This window comes from Manduca sexta, chromosome 27, assembly GCF_014839805.1.
Source record: "Manduca sexta isolate Smith_Timp_Sample1 chromosome 27, JHU_Msex_v1.0, whole genome shotgun sequence".
NCBI lineage: Eukaryota > Metazoa > Arthropoda > Insecta > Lepidoptera > Sphingidae > Manduca > Manduca sexta.
The window spans coordinates 15,618,469-15,632,565 of NC_051141.1; the positions used below are offsets into that span (position 1 = coordinate 15,618,469).

Here is a 14,097-nt window from a genome sequence, read left to right on the forward strand (position 1 = left end):
GTAGACGCAAACACATTAGACTCACTAATAGCGTCGGTGAGCGCTTGATGTCTGTCCTGAGGTATGAGCGGCTCAGGCAGGTCCCTGAAGAACCGCTTGAGCACGCCGGTGACGTCGTGCTCCGAGTGCTGTCCAGGGCTGAGCTGCACCGACCACGAGTCGCGCCTGAACCGCGCTAGCAACTCCGACAGCACCAAACTGCTGCCTGCGCGGCGGTAGATACCTTCAGAGAGGCTGCCTGCAACACACGTACGCAGTTTTATTTTATATTAGTTTCAGTCCCAGCTCCACCTGCGTGAGAAAGATTTTCCGGCATAAAAGCCTATGTCCTTTCCCAGGGCCTCATACTATCTCCATAACAAATTTCATCGAAATCTGTTTAATGGTCGGCCAGTGCAAGCGTCATTAAGAAGACAGCTATAGTTACTTTCGCATTTATAAAATAAAACTAAGTTTCGCCTGCAGCGCCACCCACGTGAAAAAGTTTTCTCAGATAATTATTTTCCTTGGATCCAAAATCGATTAAGTCATAGTTCCTGACATTAACGCGTTCAAACAAGCTCTTCAGCTTTATATAATAGTACCTATAGATAACGGATGGACATCGCAAGCTAAATCCACTACACCTGATGGTAATTGAAGTGCTGTCTAGATACAGTATTGATTGAAGACAGATGATAATCACCCACCATTCGACACAATAATGGCGACGTGTTCAAAACCGAATATAGACGTGCTGCGATCCCGAAATACACGCTGTCTTAGGTCTGAATGTTGAATGCTGCCACATTGTACAACCCTCGTATCACTGATGGCTTTAAATCAAGTAAGTGATAGGAGACAACAATGTACTAGTCACATATCGAAATAAATTTACAACAGCGTTAGGCATATGAAGACTGATTTCAATGAATCGCAGAATTCTAGCGCCATATTTATTACAATTTCGCGTGAGACATTACAAACCTCATTATTACAGCACTTGAATGAACGAAGAAACACCTCCTTTCCAATACCCCAATAGTATTCAGTGTGGATGTTAAATCCCTGTTTAATACTATGTAATATACTATGTAGGTTCTGGGAAGTCCTGACATTGCTGGTCAAGACGGTGCAAGCGAAACGTCGTCCATCCGGCATCAAGATAAGTCGACGACATTGTGAACATCGACGTTTGAACATAGATGCAACTGGCTTGAGTCCGGGACACGTTGCATAGTATAAGAGGGCTATACTTATACTGATATTTAGTGTTATCGCACTGTGAATTAATGAATGAATGCATAGTCAGTTAACTAGAACTCACCATGCGCGTATATAAAGCTGAGGCACTTGTCGACGATGGCGGGCACATCCTCCTTGGTCAGCTGCTGGTGGTGGATATGTGCGCCGTTGTTGTACGCCGCCAGCTTCACCATGTACCGCCAGCCCTGGTCATGAACGTGCCGATTTACCGCCATTTTCGATAACCGATCTCAATCGCTTATTTCGATCTCAAAAATGGACCAATCAGTACAATTTTTTATTTGAAATGCTCTCAAATGAGTCATTTTGATTGGTTCATGCTCGGAATTGGATTGAAGATTGACATTGGGATCGTTTATTGAAAACCGCTATTAGTCTTGTGAACGTAGGTGAACCAAAAAAAGGTGGAATATGAATTTCAAAACTTAATTCTACCTATATGCGTTATAGATAAAAGTTTTCAAATTGATTTGCGTTCATTCCGCATAAACATTGTTTATGCAACATGAAATTGTTAATCCTTTTATGCTTGCTAAATTTTCAGTTAATAAATTTTATACCTGGGGCTTTGTTACAATTTATTACAATTTATTAGTATTCTGTTTATTTGCTGTAGGAAATATACACCAGTAGTTTTACTGTTAATATAATACTTATTTATCGCAGGCAGCGACATACGTATGTACGTATACGTGGCCATATTTATTTAGTTACAAACGAATTTAATCTATTCTATTTACGATTAATTGTTTGTAATTATTTATTAAAATGTAATCAGGAGTACATAGATTGCAAAACCACGAAAAAATTCATTAGAAACATCAATTATTACAATTTCAACTAGAATTCTTACTATCGACCTGTCAAATGACGTCACGTGAACAAGAGTCCGCGGGATTATAATAGTGACCGTCACCATAGTTACTATTTAGTATTAGATTGGACCGAACTTGTTTCTTCAAACGAAGTGACCTTATTCTACCCCTACCCTATATGCCTAACTGTTGAACTGTCACTCCCAGAGGCCGTAGATAAGACATTATACAATCGTTAACGTTAACTACAGGTATATATGAGAATGACATCCTAGCGATAAACTTATCGATTGGCTATGTCATCCCCATGTTTCTTTTTTCTGTTTTGTATTGTAATTAATAATATAATCTAATATTATATTATTAGCCCTGTATTATATACTTTCCCACTGCTGGATACGGTTTACTCTACTACTGCGAGGGAATAGCTTTTTACGCTGGCCATTAGTAAACTTGACACAACCTCAAAATTCCTATAGAGAACTTCTTAGGTATGCAGATTTCCTCACGATGTTTTCCTTCACCGTTAATACATACATATTTTTTTAGAAAAGACAGAGGTGTGTGCCCTTGGGATTTGAACCTGCGGTCATTCGTCTCGGCTGGCCGTTCCACACCCGACTAGGCTATCGCCGTTTATTGAAGTTAACGTACATATGTGTGTAACTCTCAACGAAAACCCAGCAAAGCACTCATAATGAAAGAAACTCTTAAACATGTTTTTTTAAATCATATTTACAGCTACAACACAAAATATTGAGAGAAAATGAATAACTTATAAAATATTTAGATATTTTATAGCGTTGGTAATATCACTTAAATTTAGTACTACGCTGAATCGATATGGAATTTAAAATAAACAGCAGGTTATGACTTTCCTCTTTATGAATTCCATGTTAAATTTACTTTGAATTGATGAGAGCAAAATTCTGAATTTCGGAATTCGGACACGCCGAATAATCCGAACCGGCATGTAAATACGGGGATCCTCGGTAATATATTCGTGTGTACTAGTTCTCTTGCGAATTTTATAACTATTTTGTTCATTATAACTGTTGTACCAGATATAAATATTCTCTTGGAATAAAATGAATATAGTAGTTTCTCACGCGTACCATCATCGAGTCTATTCACTCTCAAGCCCTATGCGCATTTGAATGAGATTATCTTGGACATACAACAGGTTCATTTGCAGCAAACAGTGTATATTTATCATCAATAATAGTTACATATTCACCGATAGTATCGTCATCCCACTAATGACTGATTTCATCGATAAACTTTTACTCATTATTCCAAAACTAACGTCGGCGAATTCAAAGATATTTTGTGTGATATAATCTAGCGATCAATTCCAATAATATAAAATATATTTTATTATGTAACTCAAACAAACTGCATGTATGTACTGATTGCTCTATTTACGCCATGGATCCAACGGTAACGGTAAATGGTGCCTAACATAAAAAGATATATACCTTGAGCTCTCTCTCGTGCTGGAAGCGCAAGTAGAGCGTGGCGTGGGGACAGTCGAGCAGCAGGTTGTCGCTGCCGTCCGTGGGGCACATCGCCTTCGTCTCCTCGTCCGCCTCCTGTGTCACTGTTGAACAAAAACACGCACTGTTTCACTGCACTGTACTACATGCACAATCCAACGACGACGCCCTTATCAAATTTGGTTAAACACTTGAGCGAAATCCAATTTGAGTATGACGTGTTAAAAATTCAACTATTATCAGTTTTTGATCAGCTCAAATAATGCAACCTATTGTTCACCCCGAACCAGAAATCGAATGAAGATTAGTGATTACACTCGGCCGAATGTCATTCGGCTCGGCGCTACAGCACACGTAGTGCTTACTTACTGATACAATAACAACGCGAGCCAATCACTCGCTTCCACAAAGGGAGGAATCTAGTCACAATATACCCTTTGTCAATTATTTCACGAAATAGTCCATGTATAGTACAAAATGAATTGCGTTTGGCTAACGACTGGCTAGCGACTCTGAATAGTGCAAGTTACTAATGTCGTCATTGTCAAAGCTGTCCCACTCCGTATTACAACCATTAACAGCCTCAATACCAAAAGGATCATGAACGTCTGTCTACACGTCAGCCTTTGAAACTTACGACAACCCATTTTCATCCTATACATCATATTTTGGTTTTACAATTATCGGAAATTAACCACGAAATACTTTCATTTCTGTCCATACAGTACCATATCTGTAAAGTTACACATAACTCTGTCCGTACCCGGCCAACTGCAGGTTCTGCACGATCCACTTTGTTGTTTTTGTAATACGTATACAAACGTGTGAAGTAGCGTTTCACAAACTGCGAACACCAACTCTAAAAACTACGACAAATATTTTTCAACTTTATATAAGAGTTAATAAAAAATGATTAAAACTTAAGCAATGTAGTTTCTCTTTTTCAAAGTAATTCGTATTTATGTGCACACTGATTATTGACATGTGTATATATCAGAGCCTTTCATTGAAAATGGCTTTCGAGTATTTCTCCCTTATAGGCTATTTCTAGGAATAATAAACGTGGCGCAATATGCGTTCATATGGTTTCAATTTCAATAAAAAGAAATATTACAAATGCCAGTGAATTCCCGGTATCATTGAATATTGCGACATATAGCAGACATTGGTTAGTATTATCATTATCTGCATACCTAGGTGTATAGAATACCAAAAAATATATATTGTAAAAAGTATGATAATACAGTGATAAATAAAACTTTAATCTACATATAATGCACCGCCCGGGGGTTTTGACGTCGGATCTCTCGGAGGTTAAAGGATTTTTTATATAACCTACGAGAATTTGTTTTATACTCTAAATTGCAAATCTCTACCAATATTATAGTGTGCAATTATTTTTTTCATTGTATGTCGCCGCCAAAATCCAATAATAATGGTTAAGTGATTGATTTTAACCATATCGTCGGCTAAGAGTGCTGAGCTGCTAACTCCATTTTTACCGAAAATGAGATTTTGATACCATCAGATAGAGTGAGCAAAACTCTACAAAATCGTAAAACATACCAAGTGCCTCTAACACACGACAATGTCACTTTTTGAGCCTCAATAATATCTGACAACTCCTTGGATGTGAAATTAACTCGCGTAAAACTTGCTAACTCCCTCATTTGGCGCCATTTTGTGGGCAAATGTGCAGCTCAAATTCCCGCGATATGGCATCATAACTCCCATATGAAGAAGAAATACAATTTTACTTCGTGTGTGATATTATTGAACAATGGTGATTGTTGTTTTTTAATTTTTCTATCTTTATTTTGTCTTTTAAATTGTGTTAATACATAAAAGCCTAAAACTTGGCATCCTCTTGCTTGGCCTGGGAGTTAGCCCGTTTTATTTCTTACAAATAAGTCTTATTAAAGGAGTTAGACATAATTATTTTTTGCAATTCAATACCCTTCTATGTTTTTAATACCACGTTTGTACATGTTTTAAATCAAAAAACATAGGTAATATGTTATTTATATCATGAATTATATATAGTTGGTATCCACAGTTAAGAGAAAAAAATTGCGTGGCCAAGTAATACAGTAAAGGGCCTTGGCTAAAATTTGTGGCCGAGTCGTACTGCGATGTAAAATATATAAATATTAAATTTACAAATAAATCAGCAAATTTTGGGTATTTTATATCGCTATATCCAGCGATAAACATTGCCCATTGATGGATTGTTGGTGAAATCTTTGGGAAAGTATTTCTGTAGCCAGTGATAGTTTTCTTTATTTTAATCAAAATAAAAGACCCCAACATTCAAAAGTACGATGGCATCCATACAAAACGAGGGAATCCTTTACGAAGTCAGTCACTCGATATTTTCTATAATGTTTATACATATTTTGTAACCTAAGCCGACAGATTAATAAAAATAAGGATAAAAATGTAAATAATTATCGTAAAAAGGAAAAAGAACGAGTGGCAAATGATACTGGAAATTTAAGGAGAACTTTGAAAAATATATTAAACGAAGTCGGAGGTTAACAGAGTTTTCAGTGGACAAGTAACTTGCTGAATACGGGCACACTATGTTGCGACTACTACCTTATCAACCGGATTTTTATCCAAATTAAAATATGTGGTCTCGACTGAAAGGCTATGTAGCCGCTAGAAACGAGGATATGAATTAGATTACAGTAAAAACAATATTCATTAAAAAGTAAATATTACCGGGCCTGAAGAATGGAAATAGGTTTACGATCGTGCAATCAAATACGAGCATGAATAGCTAAGATTTTAACACGACGTAGACGATTACACTGATAAACTAGTAAATAATATTTACGATAGTGACAGTGATATTGAACTCTTTCAGAGCGTAGATATTTAATTCGCGAGACAGGGGGATGTCATATCCCCAAAACTGTTCAAAAGCGTACTGTAGGATTTGTTCATAACTCTGGACTGAACAGGTATGGGCATTAACGTAAATGGTGATTACATCTCGCACTTGCAATTCGCAGATGACATATTGATAATGGCAGAAACACTGGAGGAACTGCAACAGATGTTGAGTTCAGCCTAGCATCAACCTCACAGCGAATAAGTCTAACAATGAATCTTTATAAGACAAAAGTTACGATCAAGGACCATTCTATCGTTGTCAATGGCCACCTTCTCAAAGCTGTTTCCGAATAATCTTACCTTGGACAGATTCTGCAATTAAGAACAAACAGTTTTGAGCAGGAGGTTAAAAGATTCCGGCTGGGCTGGGCCGCATTTGGTAAACTACGCCGGGTTTTCTCGTGATTTCTACCGCAATGTCTGAAAACGAAGGTTTTCACCCAATTCGTCCTACCTGTCATAACCTACGGTGCCGAAACGTGAATGCTCAAAGTGGCTGGTCCACCAGTTCAGGGTCGCTCAGCGAGCTATAGAAGGATAAACTTCGTAACGAAGTCATCCGTCAGAGAACCAATATCGACGACATAGCAGACAGGATTAACAAACTAAAGTGGCAGTTGGCAGGGCAAACCTGTCGAAGAACCGATAACTAATGGGGTAAACGAGTTCTTGAATGGAGTCCACGACTCGGCAAACGTATTTATAGGACGCCTTCAAGCAAGGCGGAGTGACGATCTACAAAAGGTCGCTGACAAGAACTGGATGCGACAGCCCAAAGACAGAGTAAAATTGCGCATATTTGGGGAGGCCTATGTATATCAGTGGACAAAGATATAGGCTGATGATGAGAATTTTGAGAATTTAGATGATTAAAAGTTTTATTTAAATGTTATTTTAGCAATTATATGTATAATGATAGTGTTTAATATGTACGCTACATATTAAACACTATTCATTATACGAGTTACCAAAGTATGTAATCGTGTTAAAACATTTTCTTTTTATTTTATTTTCCCTAATCAAAAGACAACATCTAAATATTTTAACAGCACGTAATAAACACGGGATTCTTACCCCCTTATTCATAAACGTTTTTTATCTAAGGACGAAGTAAAGCTGTGATAACAAGCTTGTTTCTCAGTGCCCAACGGCACTGAGAAACAGACATAGGGCCGTTGTGATTGGCTAATATTGTTGTATCTCAATATTAGCCAATCACAACGGCCCTATGTCTACGCACTGAGAAGACTGCCATGCCGTCAGCACTGAGAAACAGACTTGTTATCACAGCTTTACTCGGTCGTTAGATAAAAAACGTTTATGAATAAGGGGGTTAGTGTTTTGTGTATCCAAATGTCGATGTGCAATATTTATCGCCGAATACTTATAACGACTTGCAGGTGATAAAGCAGGTGTTCCCATCCAATTTTCGACTTCTATAAAAGTTTTATTTCACTACTAATCATAACTACTGAATAGGTACTAATAGTAATATGCATGTGTTTAATATTTTTTTTTTTTTATAAACGCATTCTACTTAAAATATTAAGATTATTTATTTAATGTGATAAAATGCTAACTCCACTTTAATAGCAATATAAATCTAATTTTTTTAAAACGAAAAATGGCTAACTCCATTTTTCTGTAATAATTCTAAATCATTTGATAGTTAATAGTTGTTTTGTGCAAATATATAATGGCTAAAGAAATATCTACCAACGGGATCTTCATTCTTTAGATGTAAGAAATAAAATAATAATTCAGTTTTTTTTATCCTGTTACTAATTGTCCATTATGGAGTTAGCAGCTCAGCACTCTTAGCCGACGATATGTTATTTATATTATTGCATTCAATATTTATTATAGCTCAAACTACAAGTTTGTGATATTGAATATTGCAAATGGTAAATTGTTGTTTTCTTTTTATTTAAGTTTCGCAATATTTTCAATAGATGGCATATCATTACGACGTCACTGTTTGATTTTAATGTTTTAACTCTTTCTTAATTATTAAATTATTATTAATATTCACAAATAATTATGTAAACTTACTTTACTATTATGAAGAGATTTATTAGGAAATGTTACTTTAGGATTACTGTTTAAAAGTAATTCAATAGACTGTGTAATATTGACCAATCAGAGCGCCGGAATGGTTGGCCAATCGGAACGCTAAAATAGTTTTCTTGTACAAGGTTTTCTGTTGAACAGGACAGAGTATAATCAGACCTCAAGCAAGAAAGTTCTCTTGGAAAAATCATATAGTCAGTTAACCGTTTTAAAAGTGTTTTGTTAGTGATAGTCAGAAATAAAAAGGATGAGCCCAGGCAATAACAGCAATGCCGAACTCTTGTCAATAGAGACAGAGGGCGGTGTTGCTGCACCACGAAAAACGACGCTGAAACTTTATTTCGTCATATAAATTTTTTTTTTTTGCATAATATTTCGTATGAATTTTTTTTAGTTAAATGTAAAATTTTACTTAAATAGATAAAGACGAATATCTTTTCAACATTTCATATAGTACGGGTTTATCTGAAGGGTCGAAGGGACCTTGAGCTAGGAGTCAAAGGTGGAGGGGAGAACGGTAGCTGCTGCGTAGGCTGCGTACTATTATATGCATTTTTCAGTAAGTTCGTTTATAAGTGATACGTATGCTGTAGATATTGTGTGCATGAGTAGTAAATATCTGGGATTTTGTTCAAATTTCAAAAAGTTATCAAAACTGTTTTATAGTCGGAGCAATTTGAAAATTCTTACATATTTCTGACGTAACTTTAATAAACAAAGGATTTTTTACAAAGTGTATATTTATTATATCGTTTGGTAAGTAATATAATAAAAATTCTAGTTCATTATAATATGACTGATTAAAGAAGTTAATGACTAAAAGGCAATCAATCCATCATAGAAATATTTAGTTGTTTTCTATTCTAGCTTTCGAATAACCTATCAACCAACGACCAACAGCATTACTGATGAGCATATCTGTACCTATAATATGCGAAAAATTAGGTTCATCTTCCGGAACAAATGTTGCAGATCTTGGGGATATTGTAAACATAAGTTGAGGAATAACAACTCTGAGAGCTGCCTCAAGCGAGCGAAAAATTGGTATGTTGCCTCATTTACAAGCTGAATTTGTATACGCTCATCCAGGTTGTCACCTAAAATTACCTGACAACGAAAAAATGGAGTTTTGATATTTAATTTCTCTTCACAAGCTTATCAGTACAGGATTGCACCAAAATTGTATCCAAAAAGTTAGCGGAGAAAAATATCCCTGTATAATATGAAGAACTACTTCAACATTGCCTTGCATCTGTTTAGATGTTGTATGGAATAATCAGTTCTATGTGGAAGTAGAGGGGGTAGCGATGGGCTCCCCTGTAACTCCTTTAGTCGCCGATATATTTATAGAGGACTTCGAGGAGACAGCCTTGACCCCACCTAGTAACACCTAGCAGCTGAGCTGCAACATGTGAAGCAGGTACTGCGAAACAAGCTCGAAATTCCAGGCCGCCATCACAGAAACCGAATGAAACCAGCTATAGTCAAAAGTATACTGGTTTCTTTTTGTCTTATATACTAATAAGTATAAGCCTCCCTCCCAAATGGAGACCGAGGCTCCGACCTTCCCCTCTAGTTTGCTGCCGTCCTTAAAAATACTGCAACCATCGGCAGCATGCTGTGCCACCTCTGCACCGTCCGTCAGAAATTGGAGCCGCATGGTCCTTCGCCTCATTGGATGGTCCAAGTTGGCGAAGGCCACAGGAATCTCTACTTCCCTGTCGCCTGCCACCCGCGCAGAGTACCCCCTCTTGGTTTTAAATAAGAGTGCGGCTTAGCGCACCCTGATATCCAAGGGTAGTAGTCCCGCGAGCAACAGGGCCGACTTCAGCAATACGGTCCTGTAGGCCTTCGTCAGCTTTTGTGCGAAGCTTCGCTGCAAGCTGTCGGGCTACTTGACCACAACCATAACGAACACCAAGAATACATCGTCAACAAACTCCTGACAATAGTCGCCCCGGCGCTCGAGTCCTTTTGATAAGGGTCAAGGAGGTTCCACGGAATCGGTCCTCCGCTTGACTCCTGAACGCAGCCTTTGCTAGTGCTCCGGCGACCTCCGTACCGACGTACCTGACCTTAACAAATCTGTCATCTAAGTAGCTGGCGATCACTTTCCGTGGGTTGATGGGGCACTTCCATTCCGCTAAGCGATTCTTAACGGCAGGCCACCAGGCGCTATCGAAGGCTTCCTCTATGTCCAGAGATATCATTACGGTGATTTTATTTAGACAATTTTTCTTTAATATACTTCACCAGAACATAAAGGGATACTTCGCCGCCCTTCTGTGGCATGAACCCGTATTGACGCGAGCCGATATCGGGAAGAATGTGCCACTTCAGTCAGCCCACTACCATTTTATCGAATATCTTCCCCATCACTGGCAATAGTCCGATGGGTCTGTATGATTTCGCCGCATTGTAGTTTTCTTTTCCCGGATTCCTGAGTATGATGACCATGGCTTTCTTCCAGATCTTTGGGAAGTAAGCCAGATCCAAGCATTTACCAGTTATAGGAAAGAAGTCTAATCTTGAGTGATCGCCTGCACGCAGACGTCCGACGTAAGGCCATCCCGACCCTGGGGCCTTCTTAGTGTTAAACCTCCTCAGCGTAGCTTTGAGCGCGTACATGGTAAACGGTGGGTCATGGTTTTCATCATGTACACAGTCGTTTACCCATTCGGCTCATCGATGCTCTGCATCATCTTCTGCCATCAAGTCTTTGGGGTAAACAGCCCCCAAGACTACGCAACGGACTCTTCGCTTCTTGGTGGTGACGTCTTTCTGGCGCCTGGTGAGTACTTCGATCCACTACGATATGGTAAGTACTCTTTTATTTTTAATTTTTGGTATCGTGCTCTCACATGTTTTAACTATTATATCTGGGGCCTTATTCTCTATCCCGCACGTTATTTTGACAGTGTGTAACAAGCACGTAACCATTCCACACACATTTCTCGAAGATAACATGACACGGCCGCGTTACGCGTTTACACTATCATACAGAATAAGGGCCCTGTGTAATTTTCTACATATTTGTCTAATTCTTTTAACGTGTTCTGATTGTATTATCATAATATGTAAGAGCGAGTCGCTAACAAAATTGGCTATATCCTGAAGCGAAGTTCCATCAAAACTTATTTTAAGCCGCCTAAGATTAGTTAATTTTTACCACCTGTCAAGTTTCATATACCTCTGCAAGAACCGGGCGTATACAAGATAGATTGTAACTGTAGTCTCTTTTATATAGGCTAAACTAAAAGGAATATGGGAACCCGCGTAAAATAACACATAGCTTATGTAAAACACCGACGCTCTACGAAGTCTAGTTACTCCACATTCTGAAGGCTGGAAGTATTATCTGCAACTAGACAAGCCTTAAATCAAATCCTCCCCAAAAAAAATGGATTCCTACATAGGATGATTCGCAACGCTATTGAAATAAAAAAAACATCCGTGTTTTGATTGAGAATATGGTTGGAAGCTGGCACAATCCTGGGATTTAATTAAAACGGAACCCAAAAGACCGGCTGCCAGACTTCACTAAACTAAGTTTCTGAGCAGATCGGACCACTAATAGCTAAAAATTTTAAATAGTTGTATAATTGTAACATGTAGGTAGATATTGTAAGTTTGACTTTGCTGATAACCAAAACCCCAGTCCCCCCGTGACCACAAAGGCTGCAGTGTTATAAACGTCGGGAGAAAATTAAAATATAAAAAACGCGATAAAATTCGAAAAATAGTTTAATTTTAATGTCTAACATTCGCCTAAATATAAGAAATCATTGTACAATGCATGATGGAGGAGAAAAAAAATGCAAAGGGTTTTTTACTGTTGTTTAGAGCAGTTCATTTATATGCTCGTAAAATAAGGAATAAAAATATATGGCCAACGTAGTTTATGACGAAACCTTTGTGAAGCGATTGAATTGTCGCGTGCTCGTCACCGTAGCTCTTCAAAAGGTTGCCCATTCGTCAAAGTATAAAAAAATATTTACAAACCGATGCAAATAAATAAAATATCGCCGGTTAGAAAACGTATTTAAATATTCAAAATAATTTGTCAAAGAGAATCGTAAATTATTGTTTTTATACTTTTCACTTGCCTGTTGGCGTCAAGACGAAAACCACCAATCTTCATTTAGTTGGCTGTATTGCAGTTCCCTTCGGGACTTGGTAATTTTTTTAAATTTTCTTAGATTCGTAAAGATATTTTATTATATGTATGTTTCTTTTCTAAAGTACTCGTATCCGCTATCAATAAAATTCACATTCAGCGTAACAATATGAAAATATTTTCCGCGTTCCCATAATTTTAATATTAAAAAGAGATACTCAAAAATCCTTGTAAAATGTTTCCAGCAATAAGAGGATTACAGGACAAGCTGCTTTAAAAAATACAATACCAATTATTTGCAATTGTAGACCGAAAGGGCTTATATTGCATAATAAACTTGAAGTAGGACCGGCACATTAGATAGAAACCGCAATGTAAAATGGATTTAGATGACACTTAATTAAAACAAAATATTTCAAAATTGTAATGTCCAATGTTTATCTACAAAGCTTGTTAGTTATAGTATTTATCATTCGTTGTTAAAACTCACTCGGCACTCGTATTGCATCTACTGAACTCTTAGACAATTTATCAATTAAAATTACATATTTATGAAACAATCAGATGCCATACAGTTTATTAAGTGCATTGTAATATATTTACTGCCAGTTTTTAATTTTCTGCAGACAGATTAACTTGTAGTTAATTCCTACGTTTAGGATGCTCATAACGTAGAACGTTTGTTAATAAATCTTTTTTTTTGTAGCGTGTGAAGTGCACGTCAGCAGCGTCGTAGTCTTTAGTAGGAAACATCGTCTTCTGAGCTCGTTACATTACATGCTTGCAGATTAACTTACTCTCGCGCACAGTACAATGTGCATATCTTGCTGACAACATGAACGCGTTACGAAACACTTTTGTGTCAGTTTTCTTTACTAATAATCCTCTACCTCAACGCCTATCCGCATACTTTGTTACATTATTTTTTAAGTCGGTCATCAAGTCTTTGTGTCAAACAACCCAATTTCTGTAATAACAATCATCAACTACGTAAACATAGATAAAATAAACGCAATTATGTCCACCTTCTGATAAACTTTATAATCTTTAATCTAACGTAACATGTCCAATTTGTCCTTCGACAATAATTGTTAGTCACCCCTTATACACAGTTGACAGTAATGAAAGAAATAAGAATTTAATAAAATTTAGACGCATTCCAACAGAGTGATTTCCATTTCACAGATTTCACTTCATTTCGCCACAGGTATATTATTATTTTAAAATTGCACGAGTATTAAGTTATTATACATACACTGGCAATTGACAATTAACATGTACTGGAGTCGACAGATGTTTAAGTATTGCTCGTAGAAGATGCTTGATGCGACATACACCTAACGCTAGAATCGGTCTTATAAGTCACCACTTATCAGACCGATTCTAGCTCGAAAGATATGTTCAGTTTTGGCAGCGGCTTTCTATATTTGTGTAATATCCCCCGCATTGTACAAAA

At 37.3% G+C, this 14,097-nt stretch overlaps 1 protein-coding gene across 1 annotated transcript in view; it reads right to left on the minus strand.

The window, feature by feature from the left end:
• The window catches only part of LOC115453072 (arf-GAP with Rho-GAP domain, ANK repeat and PH domain-containing protein 1), a 75,766-nt gene that overhangs the window by 10,082 nt on the left and 51,587 nt on the right, over positions 1-14,097 (minus strand). The window contains exons 4-6 of the mRNA XM_037444017.1: positions 3,539-3,660; positions 1,307-1,430; positions 26-238 (exon numbers count right to left, since the gene is read on the minus strand). Of these exons, the coding sequence (XP_037299914.1) occupies positions 26-238; positions 1,307-1,430; positions 3,539-3,660 (459 nt within the window). The remainder of the gene's footprint in view (positions 1-25; positions 239-1,306; positions 1,431-3,538; positions 3,661-14,097) is intronic.